The following is a 27371-nucleotide window of genomic DNA, read 5'->3' as shown; positions in this document are numbered from 1 at the left end:
CTATTGGATAGAATTTCCAGGAGAACCAAAACCTACGCGGATTGTTCTTCGAAGGCCCCGAGTCCTACCTGGAGGGATACGAGAGACCCAAAGTACATCGAATGCAAGAAATACCCGCAGGGGAGTACAAAATACTAGGATACACAGTACCCAAAAACGTAGATACCGTTTGGTTGGCAAGAGGACACCGCGTAGCATTGCGAAAAGGCAAAGAGACCTGCATTGCGTGGGCTACGGAAGCTATACTGGAAGCGTGCGCGGCTGGAAAGTTCGAAGCAGACGAGAACATGCGCATAGCCATTCCAGGAGAAGAAATATTGGTGGAGTGGAAGAACAACATAGCAACTGCATTCGTACCCGAAGGACCCGGTCTGGACACGTACTACGAATTGGCTAGGAAAGTAGACTATTCGATTCCCAGAAATCCAGAAAGACTACTAGAAGTGCCTGCGCCGCCAAACAAAGAATGCGTGCAGGCGCTGCGCATGCAGGAGGGTGAGTACCAATGCTGGAAGTACGCCAAAACCACCTACAGAAAAAAGGAAAGGACAATTCTGTTCCTTACGCAGAAATGTCCAGAGTGCGTATTGGAGGGCTGTACGGTAGAACATGCTACTACTCCGGTCTGGGGACACTTTCTGGACGAGCAAAAGATAGACTGGACAATGCAGCCGCCATTGTATTGCAAGATTGGTAGAGAAAAGACTACCAAAGCAAAGAAGAAAGACCGACTGGTGCGCGTATCTACTCCATCTCCGGAATCCTAGACTTCGGTTTGGGAGTTTCCGGGCGCGTATAGTAGACGACTTTGGGTGCTTTGTTGTGTGCCCAAACGACGGCAGCTATGCCTACGACTGCAAATAGCACATTGCTAGCTATTTGCCAGTCTATTTTCGTGGATACTTCCTCTACTTCGTTCTCTATTTCTTCCACGTCTATTTTCTCGAACGAATCTTCTTCCTGGTCCATTTTGGCGAGTAGTTCCTCCTTTGCGTCCCGTAGTTCTTCTCTAGCTTTTTGCAAGTCGTCGAGGACTATAGCAAAGGAATCCTGTACTTCTAGGAAATGTTTCTGCAGGTCTGTAGTTGGTGGCTTTTCGGGAATTGCTACCTCCAAGCCATTTTCTCGCTCTATCCTGCGTATCTTTGGTATGCCTATGCCGTACTTCTTGGCTACCTTTTGCAGCCCCACACCGTTCTTGCGATCTTCCAACAATCCTGCGATTTCTTCCTCGGATAGTATTTTGGGTGTTGCCATATATATCTACGAATACGGTATTCCATGTCTAGATAGCTTGGGGTATTCCGTGGGTCTATATTTATATAAATGTATCTCTACATAGCTCTAGGCATAGCCAGCTACATGCTAGGAAAACAAAGGACGACACAAATACTTTACACAAAAGACAATACAGGGAATTCGCATACCGGGCTACATAGCCACTCTGGCACAGCTACCGCGGCGTAGATAGGCACTGTTTCGATGCTCTACGTTCGCGAACGTAGTAGTCGTGGGATATCCACTCGAAAAACTCTCTATAGCAATCCAAAATGCTTTCCTCTTCCATATATCTAGAGAGAGGTGTTTCGCAGCCCTTGCTAGGAAGCGGTGTCCTGTCGCGCCCTTGGGGAGGGGGGGGGGGGGAACAATTCGTTCCTACCTTGCAAGGGCACCAAAACAGTGCTCTCTTACTCTGGGGAGACAAATCGCCTCTACCTACTCCCCATACGGGTGCTTGTTCCCAGCGCAGAGGACACAAAAAGAATTCTCTATCGTACAAAAATGTGTCTACCAGGAAAGCCCGTGCAGGAGTAGAAAAGGTAGCCGAAAATGGTTGCCGAAACGAGGGAAAAATATACACTCTTCTAAAAGAACTCTCTTACCAACTTACCAACGCAGTTGCCGGGGTGTCGCATTGGTCTAAGCTTCTTGACGTCTGGTTTCTTAATCTCATACGCTCCATAGATTACCACAGTAACAGGGTAAGCAACTTCGTAAAACAACATATCAATTCCTACCAGCGCTCCAGGTCTGGTATTCTTGTTTAGGAAAAATAAGCTTTGCTTACCAGACGCCCGAATTGGGTTACGCCCCCTTTCTATTGTCCATTCGCCGTCTAAGTACTTTATAAACGTCAATTGTACGCGGTAATCGCCATCTGGCATCAGGCTTATTATTCTTTCTGCTCTCTCCTCATCCATTATTTCTTCCACGTTTCCTTCTGTAAATGTCGTGAAGGCGAAGTCAGCGTCAAGCCTATCTAAGACCTGCGTTCGTAATTTGCGTACCGTCTTGTTTCGAATGCTCGAGATGTTGTCCATCTATATATAACAAATATATTAACCCTCGTTTGCGACACAAACACAGCAGCAGTTAGGGGCAATGCGAAGAATACCCACGGGGGACCGGTGGTACTTGGCGGGGGTAATACCCGACTCATACGGTACCCCTGTCGCGAGTCCCCCTAACTGCTGCTTCTGTAAATGCCTGGTTTAGGAGTTTTTGTTGCAATGGATGAAGGAATTGGTGATATTTTGATAGGTGATGGAGTGGGATCTATATTGACTGTTCGTCGAGGCTTGGGCGTAGTCGGCTCTTTCTTAAAGGCCAATGTATATAATGAGGGCTTGAGGTAAAAGTCCGAAAAAGTCTTTGCTAACGATTGTTCATCTTCATACGGTTCTCTCATTTGAGATGGTAAGTAGGTAGGCGCTGTCTGTGGTGTTTCTACTACCTTTAGGTGTAATTAGGAATCTCTAACCTCTTCTGCCTCGATCAATGCTTGCTTACGTGCTTTAGCAACAGCTATCCGTTCTTCGATTTCTAGCTTCTCCATCTGATTACGCAAGGTTTGTCTCTTTTCAAGCAAGGCTGACTGGGTTAATAGTTCTGCCACTTTTGCCCTTTCGATGGCTCTAATTGATGATCTTTTTGATGTGGTGCTCACGTTATCAGACGGGGACTTGTCGAGTTGTTGTTCAATCTTATCCTTAGCCATCACTGTCCACTCATTCATTGCTGAAAAGAATATCTCAATTTCATGACGCTTTTCTTCGTACCATAGATTATGGCAAGCCAATGGTAGCACTATTTAATACACAAATAAAATATTTCATCCACGAATAAAATATTTAAATCATGGCTTTAATTATTTAAAAGTGTAAAAAACATATTTAATTTATTCCTTTTTTTAATTTTCTGAAGTTTAAAATTTCTATTTAATTCTACAGACTTTTATTTAAACTTCATAAATATTTTTAAACTCAAAATCATTTAGTTAGATTTGAATTTCGTATTTAAACTTTACATTTTTATTTAATATTCCTGGGACGGGCTCGGCCAAATCAGGGTTTGGGCAAACTGGGAACTAGAAAAATTTCCCGCGCTCTACAACCGCGCTACATACCATCTTTACTTGAACTGAGTTGTGAAATTTCTTGGAAGCGTTTTTGTATAAAGAAAGATGGAAAATAAAGTCCATCGTGTGGCTAAAATGCTGGAAGTGGCATCTTCAATCTTAAAATCAGAGGCTAGTGGAAATGGAGGAAACCAACAGCACCAGAGTAGCCAAAGTAATATTCAAGAAACCCTTAATCGAGCTTCGAGCATGTTAAAGGAAAGTTCCTCGTCAGGCCTTTTCAGACGTCTTGATCGTAATGAAAGATTGAGGGCTGCAAATCCTTATCAGCTCCCAAGTACATCTCGTAGTAGACCATCAAAGCCAGCAAAAGTTAAGACGAAAAAGCCACTGGAGTTCGCTTTGTTAAAGTGCTTTGAAGAAGATGATGAAGAACCGTACAATTTAAAATGGGATTCGGTCGTGGCCGAGGGAATATTGTTGGTTGGCGAAGAAGATGATGAAGATACTATCAGGTTAGCCATCACACAATCGCTGAGCAGTAAACTACCTTTACTTGGGAAAGACGACTTTGAATTTGCCAAGGTTAGATACAAACAAATTAAATGCCTTGAACTTAGCCCTGGAACTGAGTATAATTATCCTGTGGTCAAGAAGCTGGCAGGGCAGGGCCTGCTTTACTTAAAAGTAAAGCAAGGATTTAATTTTGTCTATGAGGAAAAGAGTGGTGGTAGACCAGATATAGAGATTTCAGATGATGATAAAGACGATGAGACTTTCAGTAAGCCAACCTTTGGAGAGAAAAAAGAATCTGAAATGACACAGAATTCCCAAGCGAAGCAAGAAACAGAGAAAGAAAGCACCCAACATGCGACCATCACAATGCCTGCAACTCCTGCAACTCTGTGTCCTAACTTTAGTGGGATTGATATTGATGTTTTGGTCAAGGAAATCCAAAAGCAATCTCTTCTTGACCCAGTGGAAATCTTAAGATTTCTCCAGAAAGAAATGGTTAAGGGAAGAGCCTTGGAGATAAGTGACAGTAGCGAGACTCTAGAGGGAGAGACAAACCACATTTGTGTTGATCGTCATAACCTGATCACTTCAACATTCTCAGAACTGGAGTCCATTGAGGACTATAATATTACTTTCGAAGTTGATTTTATTGGCGAAATAGCGCAAGGCCATGGTGGTCCGAGGAAAGAGTGGATCAGGCTTATCAATGCATCAATAAAGGAAAAGTATTTTGACAGTGGCATCAAGCAATTCCTATCAGAGGAGTACTATTTCGTCGGCATAATGGTTGGCATAGCCCTCATGCAAAATGGCCAGCTGCCAAGCTACTTGCCATCGGAAATCACAAACACTTTAACGGATATAAACAGTCCAAATGAGTGCATTGCCAATCTAAAGTGAGGGTTGGACAAGTTTGGACTAAGGCAAATTTGTCAAAGACTTCCAGTGCTTCTCCATCTTTTAAGGCCAAGTAATACTACTATGACAGCCAAGAAGCTCATTCATATGTTAAAGCCTCAGTTTTCTGAAGAGGGATCTTCTTCCTTTTTGAAAGAAAAGGAGTTATATTCCCTATTGATCAAGTACATAAGACAATTAGCCAGTGGAAGAAGGGAACACATTACCTTAAGTTCAATGCTCGTTTTCGTGACAGGAGCTGCAGAAGAACCTGTACTTGGTTTTGTCATCCAACCAAGCATCACCTTTAAGCAATGTGATGATGATATGGCAGTCCATGAGGTAATGAATTTTTCCATTTTTTTTTTTTTTTTTTACTCTTTGGAAATTGTTTTAAATGTGTGTATGGTCTTCTTGAAAGAGGGAATTGTCATATTGAAAGGTTGTGTATGAGTGATCAAGTCAGTTTTTATTTATATTTAAAAAAATGGTTTTGTTCAAGTTTAACCTTCTACTTTTTATATTTTAGGATACAAATGGTTTATTTCAAGTTTAACCTTCTACTTTTTATTTTTTAGGATACAGAATCACCAGAAGACATTTGCTATAGCTACATGCCAACAGCCAGTACCTGTACAAATTCACTTGTACTTCCACGTGCATCCCTGACATCAAAGCTACCATCTGAGAAATGTCTCTTCAGGACTTATGACACAGCATTTGCAAACACCTATTTTGGCAAGTGCTGAAAGTCCAGATTTTACAAACACCCAACATATTTTTTTTAAGTCAAAGTTTTAAAACACAGCATACTTGAAGCTGTAAGTTGAAGTTTAATGTTTGAAAACCAATGTTTAGGTTTTTTAAAATGTTATTGTTATTTATGAAATATTTATAATAAAACATGTGCACTGATTGGCTGGCTACTGCATTAATATCAGAGCACAGAGACATGCTCGTGCAAAATTGTTCAAAAATATTTTATAAAAGAAATATAAAATGACTGCTTATTCTCTGTAAACTTTATTTAACACAGAATCCATAAAGTTAAAACTTATTTACAATGTACTGTGATATAAAAATGGTAGCCAGCCAATCAGTGTGTGGGTTATATCTAATATTTCATTATCCCTAAATACAAACAAATGAACCTTTATATTTTAGTTCAAAACTGAAAAACAGTGTTTCTTTTATGATATTATTTGAATGTCCAGATAATATTCAGGAGTAGTTTTTGCATTTAGAAAGGTCTTAATTTAATATTACATTTTCTTGATAAAGTATTTCAAACTCAACAGAGTGCCTTCAATCTTTACAGGTGTAGATTAGTTTTGTGCTTTGCTTTGCATGGTGTTCCAAAAATAAATAAGAATATTGTTGTTTCTATTTCTTTTTGTCACATTGATATTTAGCATGCATATTATGCGATGACTCATTGTATGAATGCACCAGGGATAAGGGGCCATTCATTATTAAGGACGGAAGTATGGGTTAGAAAATATGGTGTGATCTTGAAATAATGGAGGAGTTACTGTATTTCCTTTATTAAGCCCCCAGGGGCTTATTCTTTTAGAGTGTTTTTGAACTAGGGGCTTATTAGCTAAAATCTATTCTTATAATGATCTGTCCTCATTTGTTTCGTGTTGTCATGGAAACATGATCAAAACCAGGCCATCTTTTTACAATAAGGGACAAAAATGGACATAAATGACCATTCTGTTCCAGGGCACAAAAGAAAGCCTTTAATGGTATGCATACACTTTTAGAATATCTATTTATGCGCATTGTCAAATAAGAGGACAGGCTTTATCAGTCATTTATAATGCATGTGAGATGTAATAAAAGTCAAAATATTTGAAGTTTTTCCAGAACAAGAGACAGAACTCTTTCATATAAATCAATGCCAGCTTGTGTTGAATTCATGTTTGGGTTCACTTGCTGAAGAACATATTCAGATAACTCTTCTTCATGAGAAATTTCAACAGGTTGGACAATGACATTATTATCAGAGCTTGAAAAAGGAGATGGGCCTTCTGGATCTTCACCATAAAATGTGTCAGCATCGACATCATCCAAACCATTTTGGCTTAGAGGATTACTTTCATTCAGCATTCCATTGAGCCATATTTGATTTGGAGTCCAACTAGATTCTGTTGAAAGGCCATGATTGTTGAACATGTTTTTAAATACATTGAGTGAACAGTTTATTCTTGGCTTGAATACAAGATGAAGTGCAAACATGTGGATGGGATTGTCAACATTAAGTATTCCAGTTTGTTCCATTGCATAAAAATGATAATAGAAGAATTGGCAAACACAACGAAAAACATCACGCCACAGCCTTTCAATTCTTTGGTTTCTAGTAGAAGAACCAGCTATGAAACTACCTCTTCCCTCTCCTCTTCTAGCAACCATTGCATCACATACCAACACATTTTCGACACCATGATCAACTCTTATACGAGATGGCCACAACCTGCCATTCTCTTCAATAGTTTCTTCAAACAAATGCAACACAGTCTCAGCTAGGTTGTTGGTGTTACATTTCAAAAACATTATTTTTCTAGATTTGCCATCACAGCACCCATGAATGACAAATTTCCACCGTATTAGGGAGTGGTGTCCATCTAAATGCCATAATGAATTAGGCCAGGGAACACAATATTTTCTCCTTGAGACTAAAGCCCCCCAGCGAAGAGCTGTGTTGCGTGGGTCAACTCTGTTGATAGATGCTCTAATGCGTCTTCTTTGGATATGCAACCCCAGAGACCGGAAATGTCCTGTTATGAATGTTACTCCTGTTGTGGTACCGTGGTGAGCAATGTATTCCTTTATTATATTGTCAATTCTCTCATCAGAGATCTCAGAAAAACTTTTCAAATTTAGCAACCCGTAGTCTTGTACCCTTCGCATAATTGTCCATCTTGATACTTGGAACATCTCTGAAATTTTTTTCCAAGAGAAACTACGGCCCCTCAACTCTTCTAAAATATCCTTTGGAATGAAGAAGGCAGGCCTACCAGGTTGATTGTCATGTATAGTTGACAATGACAGTATACACGGTACAGTAGTATGAGTATTTGTAGCTTCACGATCAAAAATATTATTAAATTCTTGCTCTATTTCAATGAAAGTATTCTTTAGATTTTCCCAAGCTTTTAAGTCATCAGGGTCTATTACGAAGTTGGTAATAGTGGATAGAAGTTGGACCGTTTGCTCGAGCAAATCCAAGTGCAAGAGTATATCGTCTAGGTATTTCACTTTAGAAATCAGACCATCTTTCATTCTCCAAAGCTCCTCTGATCTTCTAATCGCATCATCCAAAAAAATCAAGAGTTCTTCTCCGACTTTTTCCCTCTCTTCGCTTCTGTTTACGCTGTCATCCATGGTAGCCATTTTTGTTTTTACCATTCGATTCTCGTTCCCGGACAGATTTGGCCGAGCCCGTCCCAGGAATATTAAATAAAAATGTAAAGTTTAAATACGAAATTCAAAGCTAACTAAATGATTTTGAGTTTAAAAATATTTATGAAGTTTAAATAAAAGTCTGTAGAATTAAATAGAAATTTTAAACTTCAGAAAATTAAAAAAGGAATAAATTAAATATGTTTTTTACACTTTTAAATATTTAAAGCCATGATTTAAATACTTTATTCGTGGATGAAATATTTTATTTGTGTATTAAATATTGCTACCATTGGCTTGCCATAATAGATGAGCTTGTCGTACGTCCTCTTCTTTGTCTAGATCAACGAGCCAAGATTGAAATTCTCTTTGAAGGTCATCTTTCATTGTACCAAGAACTTGCACGTCATTTTGTACGTGATGAACATTATCTATAAAACGTGACTGTGTCTCGATTCTGTCCATTACTTTCTTCATCTGAGTCGATAGAGATTTACATCTTGCTTTCTTACGTTCAGTATCGTAGGCTTTTCCTTTGGCGGCTCTCGATGGTTGTTCTCGTCGGTACATCGTTTTGAACTAAATATTGGTGCGGTATTGCGGTAAAAAACACACTCGTCTTACTCTTCGTTTCGTTTATTTGATTGCGTTAGAGAGAGTTCCTAATAATGAAGGAAAGAGTACAATTTAACGATAAGACAGAAAACGATTAAAGTAAACGGAAAGCAAAAGAAATAGGAAAAAATACTTACAAAACGATGTGTAACTTAAGACGGTCGACGTTGAACTGAAAAAATACTAACTGAGCTTGAGTGAACTTAACTTAGTCTTAATTATGCACATATTTAAAGTCTGGAAACAAAAGGCAAAAAATGCACACGGGAAAACGCGTAAAATTCCAATCTAGCACTAACAAAACATCTCCCATCAAACAAAGCTCCAGGATATGATAAGATCTCAGCAAGAGTTATCAAAGACAGTCTGCCTGCAATATTATCTACAGTTACTCTTATGATGAACAATTACTCATCCAATGGTTTAATCTTACCAAAAGATACCAGCATGTGCGTATCCAGGATGCAACCTCTGACCCCATTCCATTGAGATATGGTGTCCCACAGGGATCCACTTCTCTTCACTGTCTATGTCAATGATTTGCTGTCTGTTCCTAAACACAGTACGTTTGTGTTATGTCGATGACTGTAAATTGTATCTGTCATTTCCCTCGAGTGATTTGGATGATTCGGTCAACAACCTGAATGAAGACCTTCATAATATATGCCAGTGGTGTTGTCAGAACTCTCTACTAATCAATCCTGAAAAAACCAAAGTCCTTGTTGTGGGCACACCACAACTACTATGTCGAACACCCTCCATCACTATTTCTATGCTGGGAGAAGAAATCGCCCCAATAGGATCTGCTAAAGATCTTGGGGTATATATTAATCAGTCTCTGAACTACAATGAACACATTAAAAAACTGTCTCCAACTGTTTCTATAAGCTAAAACAAATTAATAGAATCAAACATTTGTTAGATACTAAGACACTTCTTATTTTAATTCAGTCCTTTGTTTTCAGTAGAATGTTTTATTGTTCTACTGTATGGTCCAATACTAGTAAGAGTAATCTTCATAAATTGTAGTTGATACAGAGTTTTGGGGCTAGAATAATGCTTGGCCTTAGGAAATGTGACCATATATCATCAGGTTTGAAATCTTTGAATTGGTTGTCTGCGAAGGAAAGACTGTATTTAAATGATGCCATCATGGTATTTAAATGTATTCATAACTTAGTTCCTGACTATTTACATAATAAGTTCATCTTGCGTTCAAAATTCCATACTAGGAACACAAGGAATGTAAAGAAGAACCAGTTAGATATTCCTTATTTCCGTCTTGCCACAGGGCAGAGATACTTCTCTTATAGAGGTTGTAAATTATGGAATAACCTTAGTGATGATCTTAGATCTGTAGAAAGCTTAAGGTATTAGGATACGAAAAATGACGATTTGCTCGAAAAATTTTTTTGAAATTTCGTAACTTTAAATTTTTGTCTTTCATATGTTTGTGAAACTTCTTGCAATTTTCGATATGAAAAGCCAAAATTTTGAGACAAATCAAAATCGTGACTTTACAAAGACCGGAAATGTCTGTAATGATTTCTGTTCCTTGGTGGTTGTGAAATATGGCTTTATTTTGAGTATATCAATTCGGGCTACAAATGTGTATTATACAGTCTGATAGATGGATATAGGGTTTCAGTCAATGCTATGGTATCATATGACATATAGCATGACATCCTCCTTTCCGTAAAAACAACAACATATATATATATATATATATGTACATGCAACGAAAACAATAGTAACAATGACTATATATCAGCTGTCCATGCATACAACTGATGTTGCGATTATGTGCTATTCTTGAACAGTTCTTTTGAAAATTATATATATCGTTCTGGTGGTTTCACGACCCTGCCACTGCGTGTTGTAATCATTCCATTATGTTGTGCTGGATTAGACACTTCTGTTCCAGGAGATTCTGCAGGCGGGCTTTGGTGTCCTATGGGGGATGGCAGTGCTTCTCTGATGTGTGTTCTGTTCCGACGTAGCTCTCCACCCTTTGGGGTAGTGACTGTATATGATCTTGGTTGGTCCAACTTTTCCTTGACTGTGGCCGGTCCCCATTTCTTTGTAGAGGGGTTTTGAATATTGATGTTCTGCCCTGGCAGAAGATCCGGGATTGTCTTGGTGTTCCGGTCATAGTAGTGCTTTTGCAGCTCTTGTCGTTTCTTTAATCTCTCTATGATCTCTTCGTTGTTCTGGTTCCTAGTTATCGAGCGCGGTAGATTGTCTTGGAGCTTCCTGCCAAGGAGTAGTTCAGAGGGTGATGGCAACTTACTGTCAATTGGGTGGACCGAAGACAGAGTAGAGCCATGTAGGGGTCTTCGTTGGTTCTTGCGGTCTTGTGCAGGACTGCCTTAACCGTCTTGACTTGGTTTTCTATGAAACCGTTACTCTGGGGGTAGTGAGGAGAACTGGTGATATGTTCAAATCCGTATTCTTTGGCAAATTCATGAAAACTAGCACTGCTGTAGTGGGGCCCGTTGTCTGATCTTACAATCTTTGGTACTCCTTGTTCACTGAAGATCTGCTTCATCAACTCAATAACCTGCTTACTGCTACTCTGCCCTCTGGGAATTTTCCTTATGAATGGATATTTCGAGTAGTAGTCAGCTACAAGTATATATTCAGACTCGTTGATGTAGAATAGGTCAGTAGCGATCGTGTGCCATGGTCGTGGTGGTATTTCGGTTTGTAGCAGTGGCTGTTTCGGATTACTTGGTAGAAACTCCTGGCACGTTACGCAAGATTGGGTGATTTTGTCGATGTCGTTGTTCATGTTCTTCCAGTATACGGCTGATCTTGCTCGGAGTTTGGTTTTTTCTGCTCCTTGATGGCTAGCGTGTAGTTTGTCCAGGATTTCTTTTTGCATGGTAGAAGGAACTATGATCCGTTGTCCTTTGGTTAGGATGCCGTCGTCAATTGTGATTTCATCTCTAAAGGACCAGTATGGCTTCAGCATGTTTGATACTTGCTTAATCATCGTTGGCCAACCTTCGTATACCATTTTCTTTAGGCAGGTCAGCTCTTGATCTAAGTCCGTGTTAGCTCTTATCCGCTCGATCATTTCGGTGCTGAAATGTGGATAGATCTCGTGCACTTGTATTCTCTCGTTCTCTATCGAGTATTTCTCTTCTGGGGAGAGTCGTGATAGTGCATCAGCCAACAGCATGTCTTTTCCTGGTACGTATCTGATCTTGATATCGTATGGTTGTAATCTCAGCAACATTCGCTGTAATCGTGGTGGGGCTGATGTGAGGTGTTTGAGGTGTATGCTTTCCAGCGGCTTATGATCGGATTGCACTGTAAATGGACGGCCAAACAGGTATGTGTGGAAACGCTCACAACCATAGACTACTGCGAGGAGCTCTCTCTCTATATTTGCATAGCGTGTTTCGACGTCGGTTAGCGCTTTGCTGGCGAATGCTATGGGCTTGCCCTCTTGCATGAGGGCTGCACCAAGGCCTTTTGTTGAGGCGTCTACCTGGAGCGTTACATCTTTTGTTTCGTCAAAATAGGTGAGGGTGACTTCTTTACTTATCGAGTTCTTGATTTTCTCGAAGGCGGCCTGGTAGTCGGCATTCCATTGGAAGGGTGTGTCTTCCTTCAATAATCCTCTCAGGGGTGCGGTCAGGATGCTTAGGTTTGCGATGAATGGGGACATGTAGGTGGCTAGCCCAAGGAACGTTTGTAGTTCGCGGCGATCAACCGGTTCTTTCATCTGCCTCAGCACTGATATTTTGGCGGGATCGGGCTGGATACCGTTTTCACTGCAGATGATGCCGTAGAATTTTATTTTGTTCTGTTTGATATGGCACTTGTCTGGGTTGAGTTTTAGGCCTGTTTCTTTGCATTTCTCAACCATCGCCTTTAAATTGATGTCCTGTTCTTCCTCCGTTTTTCCATAAACCACGATGTCATCCACGATGCCAATAACACCATCGCAACCCTCAAATGTCTGGTCAATCTTGGCTTGGAAAACGTCTTGCGACATTCTCAGTCCAAATAGCATTCGTTTAAACCTGTAGCGGCCAAATGGGGAATTGAAGGTAGTCAGGTAACTTGATGGTGTGTCGAGTACAACATTCCAATATCCACACTTCGCGTCTAGAATGGAGAAATATTTTGATCCGCTCAGCTTGGGCAAGATTTCCTCAAGGGTGGGTGTTACGTGATGGTCTCGTTGTATGGCAGCATTTAAATCTTTAGGGTCAAGACATATTCTAAGTCTGCCAGTGGGTTTCCTTCTGTATACTAAACTATTGACCCATGCCGTCGGCTCCCCTTCTCGTACTTTGGTGATGATACCTTGGGCGGCCATCTCATCTAGTTCCCGTTTAATGTCATCTTTGAGGCTTATTGGCACGCGTCTCGGTGAGTGAATGACAGGGGGTACATTTGGGTCCAGTGTGATGTGATATTCTCCTTGAAATTTACCTATTCCGTCAAAGCATTGGGGGTATTGCGATAGCAGTTGTTCCTTGCTGCTTATTTTGTTCGTGTTGTTTGTGGGTCTTGCAGTTTCTTTTCGTGGTTGTGTACCTTCATTCTGTGTTTCGACAGAACAGTTCAAAGAGATTAATTTGAGGTCTAGTGCTGTTGGTAACCCAATGATTGCTTGGCCTGGCGCGTCAGTGACATAAAAGAGCGCGGTCGTAGTCATGCCTTCATAGCTGCACTGTATTTCGCAAGTACCTAGTTGCTTTATTTTCGCTCCACCATATGCTGTGAGTATGGTTTTGGATGGCTTCAATGCATTTTGGTTTGGTTCACCGTCCGTCCCGACGTCCTGCGGGAACATGCTTTGATATAATTTTAATGGCAAGATGTTTGCTTGCGCACCGGTGTCGAGTTTTGCTTTCAGTTGCGCTCGGTTTTTCGGGAAATGTGGAAGTTGTATGCTGATAGTAGCGAATGCTTCGTCCCTGCGTTCCACCGGGCGTATGGTTCCAATTATTATCGATTGGAAATGTAGGGTATTGAAATCTTCATTGAAATCGTCATCTGTTTGCATTTCATGCACAGCGCGTCTGCCTTGGCGTGCTTCCCTATTGTTATTGCGTTGTTTGTATGGTTGTTCTTTTCTAGCGCTTGGGTTTTCTGATTCACTAGGGTTGCCTTTCTGACGGCATACTTTAGCCCAGTGGTTCAATCTTGAACAGAAATTGCAAGTCGAACCATATGCGGGGCATTTCTTTGGCGCGTGTTCGCCTCCGCAATTTCCGCATTTCCTGTGCCGATTCTCGTATTTCCTGACAGCTTGAACATGTTTGTCATCATCACTCTGGAGCTGGGCCACATGCGCTAATGTAGCTTCATATGTTCTAGCTATATCTATGGCTTTATCTAATGTAAGGTCGTCTCCATATTCTAGTATACGCTCTTGTGCTTTTCGATATTTGGTGCCTATGATAAGCTGCTCGATTAAGCGCTCGTTTATTTCAAGCTGGTCACGAAATTTGCATTTGTTGGCATGATTGCGACATTTGGTCATAAAATCATCAATATTCTCGTCGTTTGATTGCTTCATCTGCTGTAGCTGGTACCTAGCTAGCCTGAAATTTGTTCTCGGCGCTAAATGTTTTTCAAATTTTGACCAAATGTCCTCGGGATTTGTTTTCTCGTCTTCGCTGTCCCAAGTGAAACTATTATAGATATCTACGCCTTGACGGCCTATCCATAGTAGGATGTACGAGGATTTTTCATTATCTGACCTTTTTGCAAATGGGCCATTGAAAATTAGATTACAGCATTGCTTGAATCTGGCGAATTCGTCGTTGATATCGCTGGTTTGCCAGTTCAAAACGGGTGGCGTGAACCTTGCGGCCATGATGTTCTATCACTGACGCGGTCTGCTAGCTGTTTTCTTTTATTTCCTGTCTTGGTATCTGATTTAACCACTTACCGAATGTCGATGTATGTTTTACCTTTCACTTCTGGCACCATGTAATGATTTCTGTTCCTTGGTGGTTGTGAAATATGGCTTTATTTTGAGTATATCAATTCGGGCTACAAATGTGTATTATACAGTCTGATAGATGGATATAGGGTTTCAGTCAATGCTATGGTATCATATGACATATAGCATGACAATGTCCCGTCGCTTGCAATAACGTCGAGGCCAAATGCTCCTTTGTCCTTGTAAAAAGATCCCGCATTGCGATCGTCCAGAACAACAGATAATTTGACAAGTGATGACAAAATGGAAGGCTCCAGGTGTTTTGACCAACACCATCGTGGCTCCCTGCAGCTTCCGGTTCCAAACTAAGAAATTCTTTTTTCTCGAATCTTTTTTGCCACTAAAATCTCAACTTCAAAAACTAAAAGGCCCTTGGATTTCATTCGATTTTTCTAAAATTTGGAGAGTTTATAAAGTAACTCATGATCCAAAAATTTTTTGAAATTTTTTTTATTTCCAAAGTTATGACGCTTTTTACTCTAAACAACACTCCAAAAGCAATCGCCGAACTTTGATTGAAAATAGCGAGAGATATAAAACAGATATCAAAAATCTGGGACATGCTTTTTGAGCTTATTATCTCCTGAGTATGTTAAGACATTTTTCGCAAACATAGCTTAAAATGTACGTGTCCGTTAACGTTTTCACTGAGGCATGGTCAAATTTCGCTTCGAGGACAATAATGTGAACAACAATTTAAAAAATCGTATTTTGAAGATGTCTTCATAAACTATGTCTACTCAGCTTTCAGAAAATGTATACTTTGTTTGTGTTATACTATAAAGCCAGCGCGTTATTTAAGTTTGCGCGCATAGGGTAGTGACTCAGTTACGCTCAGGTTAGTGAATCTCGGTTCCTGCTGACCAGTGCACTGAACTGATCCATTGCTCTGTGCTTGAAACTTATTTGTCGAAGATGGATTAAAAAATAATAAAATAAACCTTAAAACCCGATGAATCCAGCCACACCTCCAAGGAATGATTTTCTCAAACATCAGCTATATTTAAACTTAAAATTGTTGGTTAATGCTTGAATTTGTTGCAAATATTTGCAGAGTAAAGAGAATGCTGCAGGATACATAAATCTAGTCAACATCAACCCGGCATATTTCAAATGGAACTGTTGTAGATGTTCAATCAATATGCTTGCCTGGCAGCTGAAGGCTTAGTTGTCTGGAATTGCCCTCCAACAGAATTGCAAATGCCACTTTAACCGACTTTTATAGCTAGCTACTATTTTATTAATGCAAGCTGCTAGCCTAATGAACATTGTCAGTTTTTTGAAGTTATATAGTTCGGCGTGATGCATGGTTATCAGTTAAAATTCCTATTGGTACTGAATACAATTATAATTTCTTTGGATAACTGCCTTTCAGAAAAGAATTTAAATAAATTTTTTTTTAAGTTAGCCAATTTTTGGTTTGATTTATTAATTATTGTTAATTTAACCATGTCGAGAAATGGTTATTTCTACCAATGGTTTTTAACCATTTAACAATGGTTGAAACAAAACAGTTGGTTTGATGTATTAATTAGGTTATTTCTACCTATTGCTTTTAACCATTTAACAATGGTTGAAATAACACAGTTTAACTATTCTAAATTGATATCCACAGATCCACCGACAAGGGCGGATCCAGCCAAAATTTTAGGGGGGAGGGGGGGGCTAATTGAGTTTCTTCCGTCAACACAACGGAAAACAATATAAAAAAGCATTCTTTTTTTTCTGCTGAAGGGGGGGGGGGGGGGGGGGGGGGGCTTAAATAAATATATTAAATGTATTAAATAAAAGAAATTATAACCAACTATTAATGGTGTATTTAACCACCATAAATTGGTTATTTTAACCAACTATTAATGGTATATTTTACCATCATAATTGGTTATTATAACCAAATATTAATGGTGTACTTAACCACCATAAATTGGTTATTGTAGCTAATTATTAATGGTGTATTTTACCATCATAATTAGTTATTATAACCAACTATTAATGGTGTATTTAACCACCATAAATTGGTTATTATAACTAATTATTAATGGTGTATGAAAAGGTTAAAACTACCAATTAATAAATGGTCATTACAACCATTGGCAATTGATTACCACAGATCCACTGTTAAACAATTTTTTATGGTAGATTCAACCAAACCATGTTGCAGTGCGTGGCGAGTATCTAGGAGATTATTGCTTGGAGCGGAAATTATATTTCTTCTTTCATCCCTATTTCAGATTCTTCACAAAGCATAATTAATGAAACAAACGTTTTCGAGTGTTCAGTATCATGTAACTGTTTTTACTGGCAAGTTCCTCATAACCAAAATTGTCCATACTATTGCATTTAACTAGTTTTTAAATTTCTCTTTAATAGAAATAATTAAAAAATATTTTAAATGAAGTTCTATTATTGAGTCAATCCTGATATTATTCTGCCTTTTCTCGTATATTAGACGTGAATACTTTTGGAAGGTCAATTAACACGTGGTTGATAAATTCTATGTTGTAATAACGCAATTGCACAGCGTTTTGAAATATCTTCATCATCATTATCACCATCGCCTTTATCAATATCATCACCATCACCATCAACGACATCCGGCGACGTCATCATCACCATTATCATCATCATCATCATTATCATCATCATCATCATCAGATCAACATCATCAAAACAATCGACATCATCATCTTTATCATCATCGCCGTATCATTGTCGTCAATATCATTATCATCGCCGACATCATCGCCATCACAATTACCACCACGTCACTACAATCTCAATGTCTCTCTCCTCCTTCATTAAAACGATTAAATTAATTATAAAAAAAATTCTACCGAGTTAAATTCTTTTTTCTCTCTTCTTTTTTAATCTACAGCACAGTTTGAGGAAGAATATAGCAGAGAAATAGAAGAAAATGCTGAAGAGAAAGTGGTCGAACTTGGATGCGTGATTAACCAAATTTCACAGATTCCTTTAAGGATTGGGTAAGTAAATAGTAACTGGTATTCAAAAGCTTTGATATAATTGGAGCGACCATACACGTCACGTGCATGGACCTTTACACCAGACAAAGTCCTCTTCATTAGCATTCTTTATATAAAGAATGCTAATAAGAATAAAATCTTTATCTAAAGATGTCATCCTTATTAGGATGGCACATGGCATTGATGTACAAACTTAACTATCAAAGTATAAAAGTCCATGTTCGCAATTAATGTGTATATATGGTCATTTTAAGGTAATTCCCTTGAAAGAAAAATTTCCCAATAACTTTGTCCTGAAACATTGCATGGACATTAATTATGTTTTGGACATTTAAAAACTGCAATAAAAAGATGGGGTCACTATTTCTCGTTTTTTTCGCTAGATGTTCTCCCAATATGTCAGTTTATGGGTTTTATAGTGAAATGCGGTAGCAACCAGAAGGTTTGTGAATTATTCTGAGTTTTTTAAACTGTTCAATAAACTTGCAGATCGTGTTTTATCGGGTTAAAGACCACTCGGCTACGCCTCGTATTTTTAAACCTTATAAAACACTCCTGCTCCTTGACCACTTAAAGATTTGAAACAATTTCCTTTGGGGGGGGGGGTGGGGAGGGAGGAATGAAAAATGTAAAAAAAAAAAAAAAACCAGCAACAGCAACAGCAACAATTTTTTTCTTTTACTCCAACGAAGGACTAGCATCCGAAACGTCAGTAAGTTTTTTCATTTTTTTACAGTGTAAAATTTACCCTTTTATCATTACTACAGCAACCACAACAAACAAGCAAAACAAAAGTAAAAAAAAATATTCATGCGATCTTTATAAGGAAATTTACACAATTAAACATTTCTATCTATCCCTTTAATTTAGTTTATGATATTTAATTTTTATTTTATATTTCGGCCATTGGCAATTAATTACCAGGAACTTTTTCTTTGTGTGTGGGTGTGGGGGTTGTAATAGTTCTCTTGACCTTTTGCTGCAGTCATGGTAGACTTTCTGCTTGATTTTCTGCTCCATTGCATTCTCCTTGATTTTGTTGAGATCTGGCCATTTCGGAACTAGGCATTCGGGGATGCTTGGAAGGTTGTCTCTGATGTTTCGACCGAAGAGCAAATCAGCGGGTGACCTTCCGATCTCTAAGGGTGTGGCTTTGTAAGCTAATAGTGCTCTTGCCGGGTCACTTGCTTTCTTCAGAAGGATTTTGGCTGTCTGTACAGCACGTTCAGCTTGTCCGATAGACTGAGGATAACCAGGGCTGCTTGTTTCGTGTTTGAATTCCCAGTCTTTGGCGAACTTGGCAAATTCAGCTGAGTCAAACTGGGGCCCGTTGTCGGATCGCAGCTTCTCAGGTATGCCGTGGCGTGCAAAGATTGACTTTAAAGCTCTGATGGTTTCACTTGATGAGAGTGAGTTCAGAAGACTGACTTCCCGGTACTTCGAGAAATAATCGACCACGATCAAATATGGACGACCCTTCAGGAAACATAGAACTGTTTCAAAGATCTGCCATGGTCGATCAGGCACAGGGGTAGGTATCAAAGGCTCTTTGGGATTGATCCTGTGTTCTATACACTTTCTGCATCGTTGTATCATGTCTTCTATTTGGCGACTCAGTCCAGGCCACCAAACTGCTCTCTTTGCTCTTTCTCGGCACTTAACTATTCCTTGATGTCCGTCGTAGATTCTTTCAAGGATCTCTATTCTCAATTGTGACCGGAGACTATCCTTTCACCTTTGACTAGCAGGCCATGTATCATGGTTATCTCGCCTCTGTAGGTCCAATAAGGGTTAAGTGCGCTCGCGTAGTTGATTTCTTCCTGGCCATCCATCATTGATACACTGTACTAGTAACCGGCACACTTCGTCTTGTTGTTGTTCCTCCTTGATACTCTTCAGAAAAATTCATCCTCGCTGTCCTGTGCTTCGACAGAGTTGAGTTCCTTCGTTTTACAAACTTTTTACGACATCCTTTACGGGGCATTGGTTTCTTGCATGACTTGCGTTACCACAACGTTGAAAGATTTTCGGTTCCTTTTGGTCGGTCTGTCGATCTGCATGTCTGACATTCCGCGGTTTCCTGTTTGCTTTTCTTGTAATAGCATCCACGCTGGCTTTCAACTCACCGGCTTGGCTCGGGTTTCGTAATACTTGTTGTTTCTTGACGGTCTTGCTTTGTCTTGCGGTTTCGATCGCCTTCTCTAAGGTCAAACTAGAGTCAAGTCGGAGTTTTTCACTGAGCTTGGCGTCGGCTAATCCAACAACTATACGGTCGTGCATCAACTCACGCCGCAATATTCCAAACTCACAATGTTCTGACAAAGTATACAATGCTGTAACGAAGCTATCTACGGTCTCGTGTGGCTCTTGCTTGCGCATGTTGAATTTAGCCCTCTCTAAGATAACGTTTCTCGTTGCAACAAAATTTTTGTCGAATTTCTCTCTAACACTCTGAATATTTCCCAGCACTGTCTTTCTTGAATGAAAAACTTTTCATGATCTCATCAGCTTCTCCGCCCATCGTATAAAGTAACATATTGATCTGCTGAGCGTCGTCTTTCTCGTGGCGAAGACCAGTCGCCAGTCGAATCTTTGGATCCACTTTACTCATCCTTCAGGGTTTCGAAAATCGAACTTAGCTGGCGGCTGTATTTGCGAACTAGCGGCCATTCTCGCTCCTTTCTTTTTTTTTTTTTTTGTTTTTTTGTTTTTTTGTTAGAGTTCCACAACTTCTGACACCATGTATTATTACTTATGGTACTACAGAGATGCGTACACAACAAGGATAGGCGTTCAAGAAGGCTTTATTGAATTACAACAATGTATCTTATACTGATGCTATTAAAGATTAACTACTAACGTCACAGGGGTAGGCTCGTGCCCCCTTGCTCTCTCTCCCTCAATATACAACTGTTACGTAACAGTAAAAGGGGCTATAATACCCCGGTTCCCACTAGTGTATATATAAACTATTTCCTGGATCTCCCTGGATAATTATCATTCTTGATTCGATTGTTACTTTTAAAGTGTGGGTTCATTATGTACTAGGCAATCTGTAGTAATTGTTAATTATTCGGTATTGGAATTTCTATGCAAATACAAAAAGCGCATAGAGGGATCCAGGGGAGCGGTGTAGGAAATCCCCCCCCCCCCCCCCCCAGTTGAACTGATATCTGATTATTTTACATGTCCTTCTTCTACAGTTTTGAGACAGATAATTCATCTTCAACTGCGATTGTGGATAAAGACTTCACCATTGTGAACAAAAGTCTGACGTTCCCTCCTGGGAAGAATAGGGTGTCACTTCAAATCAAGATTATTCATGACCGTGTAGCAGAAAGTCCTGAAATACTGGTACTGCGTATGATAAGTCTGGACGAGCAAATGGTGATAATCGGGAAAAATAACACGGCCAAAGTCAAAATCCTCGACAAGTTTGATAACGGTATGATATGATTTAAACTAGCTAAGAAGAAAGAGTTAGAAAACGTTAATGTTAGGACATGCATATGTACTTCAAGTTTTTGGTAAACTGTCTGCTCAACACTTACTTTTACACCTACTATTTATTAATATTATTATTTATGCATTATTCGCCGAAGGCGAAGTGATTGTCGGTGAATACTTTACGAGCCGCAAGTCTTCACTTGAATTTTCGACTTGAATATCAGAGAAAAGACAGTGTGACTTTTACTCAACCAATTCGAGTAAGCGTCTCTTCCATCGTACATATTTTTTGGTTATAGATGTTTGGCAGGAACGTTTCCACCATTTTGTCTAACTTTGCATATATATTAGCCACAGTTTTTTGGTTCGAGTTGAGTAAATGACGTCATACCTCACTCGACCCATTCTTCTTGAGCCGATACGACGATCTTAATGGCAGACGGGAAAATGTTGTAAAATACTCACCATGCATTTTCCCTTTGAATATAAAGAAATTATTTATACAAGTGAATGTTGGAAGCGATTCTCGTCCAAGTAGCACTTTAACTCGTGATGCTTTGGTGTGTTTTGATTTTCACACCCCTGCGTGTATAATGCTGCACCTTTTTATCTGTTGAAATATTCTCGACCAATGAAAATCAGAGCCCTTTATAGAGGGGCCACTATTAGACACTCCAAGGTTAAGGGAAAAACTGTGGGTCGAGGTTCCTTTTTTAGGGTTCAAAGGTTTAAAGGTTGTTATTTCCACACTTGTCTTGTTACACACATTACTATAAACTATAAACATAGAAGCATTTATAGTGTTAGAATGCAGGACTACAACCCAAATGGGTTGATGAAGGAGTATCCTGTACCCTAGCAGTACCCAGATGACATGTAGTTCAAAACGGTGGAAAAGAAGGTTGTGTCATGCAAATAAGTATAGATTGCAAAGTCAGGCATTTGGATTAAATTGAATGCAGATAATACATACGAGAAACAACATTTAACAGAATATTAGTTCTACCCAGATATTAAAAAGCAGTTATAATGTTTTTTTAGACATCTCCTGAGATGGACTTGCTTTGATTTCAAGAGGCACATAGTTCAAGATTGCCGCACTAGCATATTTCACGCCAAATTTTGTCATAATTCAAGTTTACATGGGGCAAATAGGGTTAATAAGACACTACCTTGAAAAGATGTCCCCCCTGCTACAACGGAGCCAAAATACACTGCAATACCAACACGACTAAATGTGTGTCCCTCATCCTCGAAATGGCTAAATCTAAAAAATCATAAATATGATGTACATTAACGTTCTCTTTTTCGTCCTAGAAGAAGCAGCAATACAAAAACAAAAACAAGAACAGATCGAAGGTGGGTTTATCCAATATTCCGTTATATTATCATCCCTGTCCTTGCTCCAATTTCTCAATACTCTCCAATCTAAAAGCTTCATAACTAAGAGCAATCAAGATATTCTATATCGCACGCTAAAAGTATGTTACCATGCAAATGAGAGGCGTATTCTCCCAATATATTCTGATCTGCCTTCTTTATACTAAAAACGAATGATGCGTCAACACACATGCATCAATTACTCATTGCGTTTACTGTAAAGACAAGCAAAACATAAGGCGAATTTGACGACTGATCTGACGTTTTTCGAGAACAAGTCAAATGAGCCTGGCATTAGCAAGCATTTCTTATGGAAGTTGCCGCTTTAATTCATTTGTCTATTGCCCGTCTTTATACATTCAGAACTTTCTCGTACCCAATGCTCTTTTCGCAGGCTTTTCGCTGAGAAGGGTCTGGGTACGAGAATGGATTCAGATCAGTTTATTTTTAGACGAACTTTTGTTAACTTATTCGTTACTCTACACGTTTTCATATGTAAAGAACTTAGAGTCACATAAAATAACGCCCTATAAAAAGTCTGCCCAAGTTCGTCCGGACGTATAATTCGTCTCTGATATAAAAATAAATAAATAAATTATAATTAGATAGGTTCATTTTCACTGACCGATATTTTGTTTTGATAGATGAGAAACGACGTGATATCTACACTCTGCTGATCGTGGCTATCGTTTTGACTGTTTTGTTGTTTCTTTGTGGAATCGTTGTTTTTGCTTGTTTCATCATCAAGTAAGTATCTCCCATTTAGTCTCTCTCTAACAGATATATATATTTGTTGTTTGTGGCAGTTTTCAATAGTTATGTGGTAGCGCTACGCGCTTGCGCCATAAGGCAGTAGAAAAACTCAATCCATAAATTAGGAAAACGTTTCTTGACAACACAAGCTTTGTTGTTGTTGTTTTGGTTTGTTTTTTTTAATGGAGGGGGGAGGAAGTGCGGGTTGTAATGGATTCTAACAGTTACAATACTAAGAAGGTTATTGTAGTTACATGTATGAATACTGATAAAACACCACCAGACTTTCGCACACTCCATCATCCTCAGGAAATAGTGCTCGGTGTGTGAATGAATTCCACAGCAAAAAACATCGGGCATAGTCTTCATAGCAATAACGATGACTAAACACTGATTTCCGTATCCTGGTGATGCATTTTATTCATTAACCATTATTGGTGGTTTGTATCACTTCCCATGACAATAAAACTGACAAAAGACGTGGACACCATGTTGGTTGACATAACCAGATATTTTCTCAAAGTTAACCAACATGGTGGCTATTATGTCACATGCATAAGGAAAAAGACAAGGCCGCCATGTTGGTTGACATAGCAAAAGACCACAACACCAAATTAACATTTTGTTCTATGACGTCACATGCACATGGAGAAAATACATGGCCGCCATTTTGGTTGATATAACAAAAGACATCAAGATCAAAAATTTTGTCAAAGTAAACCAACATGGCGATATGACGTGACATAAACCTCAATAATATGCAAATGACTAAACAATTTTATTGATAACATTATTTAACAAAATGTTTTGAATATACCTTTCGATTATTTTTATTGATAGATTAAAACAGGCCTGAGAGATGACAATCAAGAATGATCCTGCTATGCCATTTGCTTGTTTGAAAGTCACAGTTCTGTATTGCTGAACTACACAATTATTTTTGCTTTTGCTTTAGCTTCAACGGGAAATTTAAATTCATAATTTTTAAGTCGGCAATGTCTGTCAAGATGCACTGCAGTACTGCTTAGCACAAGTGACACTATTTACAAAATGAGCTGACTTTACTTAGTTGTTCTGCTATACAGTATTTCACGTCAACTTTGTGATTCTTTGGGTTTCGTTGAAAATAATCAAAAATATTCATCGTTTTGCTTAACTCGATAAGACAGCACAACAAATATATTCATAAGAATAGGTCACTCTGAAATTGAGCAAGAGACTGTGGCGAGTTTTGTATTTTTATCTCATTGGCAAAACTTTTTCTAATCGTATGAACATATGCAATCTTTTTACATTTTTGACACTTTTGAAAGCCTGTAATTCTTTGCATTGAAACATGCTCAAATTTAGCAGACGTACTAATCTCGAGATTTTTTCAAGAATGATTTTTTTTTCCAAAACTCGCCCTTTTCTATTTGACGCATTTTTTAATATTGCCGGCTGATTAATTGGCCATTGCTTATTGCAACTTCATTTATTTAGATTTACTGCTCGAAATTTTGGATATCCCAGTTTCACACACTAAACATATTACAATATTTTCGACCTATCTTTAAAGCATATAGATTTTTTTTAGCTTGGGCGTAATCTTTTCTTTGGTGTGACCACGTGTCATTCCTCAAGAGGATCATGCCACTCTTTGTTTAACGATTGCGCATGACAAGAAGTATCATTATGAATACAACTTAAACAAAGAATCTTATTTTCAGGAGAATGACACGTGGTCTGAAACTGGCAAACAGCACGACCAACACAAAATATGGTCTATGTCTTCGTTATATTTCTAAAAGTGGTTACACTTAATCTGCAAAACAGTAGTGAATTTATTTTATACTTAATAGTATAAAATAGTAAAATGTCTTCTTTTCTCGAAATTTGTTTTATTAAGTACTATTTACTACAACTTAGTGCTAATTACATAGTACTGTTTCACAGATAGTAGTGTTTGCACTATAGAGTGCCAACAATATATCCGCGAAATATTAGTAATACTAACTTACACTATTTTATGCTAATTGTATTGTTTTCTTTTGTTTAACTAGCACTATTTTGAACAACTGAGTAATTAGTGTTTCACGGATATGTTGTTTGCACTCTAGTACCGAATCATTTTATACTGCATACGGTAAGAGCAATCAATTTATGCCTATCGAAAAACTTGTTTTCACTACAGATCGTTGGTATTTCCTTTATTATTTCTATTGAAGCAAGAGCCGAGCAGAACTTTTTCCCTGGGTATCTTGTTTACTCATCCGTGTGCTTCAACAGGTAACCCAAGCGTAAATGTTAACAAACAAATTTTCAAAAGGCTCAAAACCTCTCCAAGCCATAGTTTCATGGCCATATTTCATTAACGAAATGTTCCTCAAATACCAAAAAGCATTCGTAAAGACTTTATTCAAAATCATATATTAACTCAATTCCTCTAGAAAGAATAGTTTCAAACAACATCATTCGCACTCGTTAAAACTGATGACGTCACAGCCCACTAACTATACACTTGGGCTACCTGTGGTGTTTCTCGATAAGTATATTCTATCCATGCATATCGAGCAAACTATTGAAACAATCTTGTGGTTTCCTGTTATTAATTTACAGACGTCAAAATATATATATATATATTTTCCTGTTCAAGATAACTCTGCTAGATCCAAGCATGACAACATATATTTCTATTCAAGCAAAAGCATAATTGTCAACAAATAATTTATGGAATTTTTAACAGTTTCTTTTTAAGAGGCTGTAGCTCTATCTCATTTATACATATCTTGTTAAGTTTCTATCCTTCGATTTTTACGACATTTAAAACTGTCGTTCCTTTATTTCAAGTATATCAAGTAATGTTTGTAACGAAAATAATGGTATCGTTATTAATCGTGTTATAAACCAAGTTAGTATTTACGTAAGTAGTTATGCGGTCGTTCCTTTATTTCAAGTATATCAAGTAATATTTGTAACGAAAATAATGGTATCGTTGTTAATCGTGTTATAAACCAAGTTAGTATTTACGTAAATAGTTATGCGGCCCCTGCATCCAGACGTATCTGCTCCATCCAAGCATAAGGACCCTTTGAACAGATTCTCATTATCTACTGACCACAACAAAAAAACTCCTCTCTTCTTTAGACATTGTTTTGACGTTAACTTGAGATAACGTGCAAAGGGTCCGTGAAAGTATGCGTGGAATTATTTATCGACGTAAACATATGACATTGGCATTTTTCCTTTCCTTTCCTTTTTCCTTATTTATAGATTTGTACGCTAGCATGCTTGATATTAGAGTTATGCCTACATGCTTGATATTAATTCTCGACGTATAATTAGTCTCCTATGCAGCCGTCGTCACGCAACACTCACTCCCCTAAGTAATTAGTTAGGGGAATGAGCGTTGCGTGACGACTCTAATGGCGGCTGCGTATGAGAGACTACGTAAATAGCCATAATGAGATCACAGGGGGCAGAGGGGGGCCACTTATCTTTCAGTGTCTACGAAATGTCTTGTCACTCCACCAACTTGTTTTATATTATTTACCGCTGTACATAATATGAATAAACTTGAGCCCGTCAGATACCGCGCGCGCTCTGCTGTGTCTTAGCTTACATGACTTACAGTGGATGATTGCTTGAAAAAATTGAGATTATTATAGAGATTTACGCACAGCGCGCAATCATCCACTATAAGTCATGTAAGGCACAACGGACGCTCGCCTTAGCTTTTTTCTCTAAATTTTCAAATCCGAAGGCGTCAATAGCGCGAGCACGCGCACGAGCGAGATGAGCGATATTACGCGCGCTCTGATTGGTTGAAAACCTATGAACTTTTTCCCAATGGGCTGCACGGTTCATCTTTTCTTGAATCTAGCTATATTGTAAATCAATTTGACAACAGATAGTCGCTCGCCCATGGCGTTATAGACGCACTCGAGAAAATATAAAGAACTCTTAACAAGCTAGAGTGCACTCGGCTACTCCACGTGACACTCTTAACGCTTGTTAATCGTTTTCTATATTTTCTCTCGTGCGTCTATAAACGCCATGGGCGCGC

The 27371-nt window shown here is 38.7% G+C and overlaps 3 protein-coding genes across 5 annotated transcripts in view; 2 read left to right on the top strand and 1 right to left on the bottom strand.

Annotated features, from left to right (window-relative positions):
* Positions 1–25498, top strand: part of LOC116292498 (uncharacterized) — a 94946-nt gene extending 69448 nt beyond the window's left edge. For 2 of the 3 annotated variants that reach the window (XM_089029599.1, XM_089029601.1), the window contains exons 6-10: positions 17638–17746; positions 20950–21191; positions 22511–22552; positions 23218–23320; positions 24167–25498. In XM_089029599.1, coding sequence (XP_088885725.1) covers positions 17638–17746; positions 20950–21191; positions 22511–22552; positions 23218–23320; positions 24167–24182 — 512 coding nt within the window. In that variant the 3' untranslated portion in view covers positions 24183–25498. The remainder of the gene's footprint in view (positions 1–17637; positions 17747–20949; positions 21192–22510; positions 22553–23217; positions 23321–24166) is intronic. The other variant, XM_089029600.1, reaches the window with a different exon arrangement.
* Positions 3310–5477, top strand: LOC116288880 (uncharacterized). The gene is made up of 2 exons (XM_089029602.1): positions 3310–5113; positions 5350–5477. Exon 1 carries the CDS (start codon positions 3464–3466, stop codon positions 4772–4774), a length of 1311 nt encoding a protein of 436 aa, XP_088885728.1. The 5' UTR covers positions 3310–3463; the 3' UTR covers positions 4775–5113; positions 5350–5477.
* Positions 5567–9161, bottom strand: LOC116288883 (uncharacterized). The gene is made up of 2 exons (XM_089029596.1): positions 8929–9161; positions 5567–8838 (listed from the first exon to the last, which is right to left on the bottom strand). The coding sequence occupies exon 2, from the start codon at positions 8180–8182 to the stop codon at positions 6617–6619; it is 1566 nt and encodes a 521-aa protein (XP_088885722.1). The 5' UTR covers positions 8183–8838; positions 8929–9161; the 3' UTR covers positions 5567–6616.
* Positions 25499–27371: the final 1873 nt, after the last annotated feature.

This window comes from Actinia tenebrosa, unplaced genomic scaffold, assembly GCF_029948245.1.
Source record: "Actinia tenebrosa isolate PJP-AT-01 unplaced genomic scaffold, QUT_ActTen_1.0 PGA_scaffold14__42_contigs__length_11649687, whole genome shotgun sequence".
Taxonomy (NCBI): Eukaryota; Metazoa; Cnidaria; class Anthozoa; order Actiniaria; family Actiniidae; genus Actinia; species Actinia tenebrosa.
Note: the sequence above shows the minus strand (reverse complement) of the source record. Positions and strands in the feature narration are given on the sequence as shown.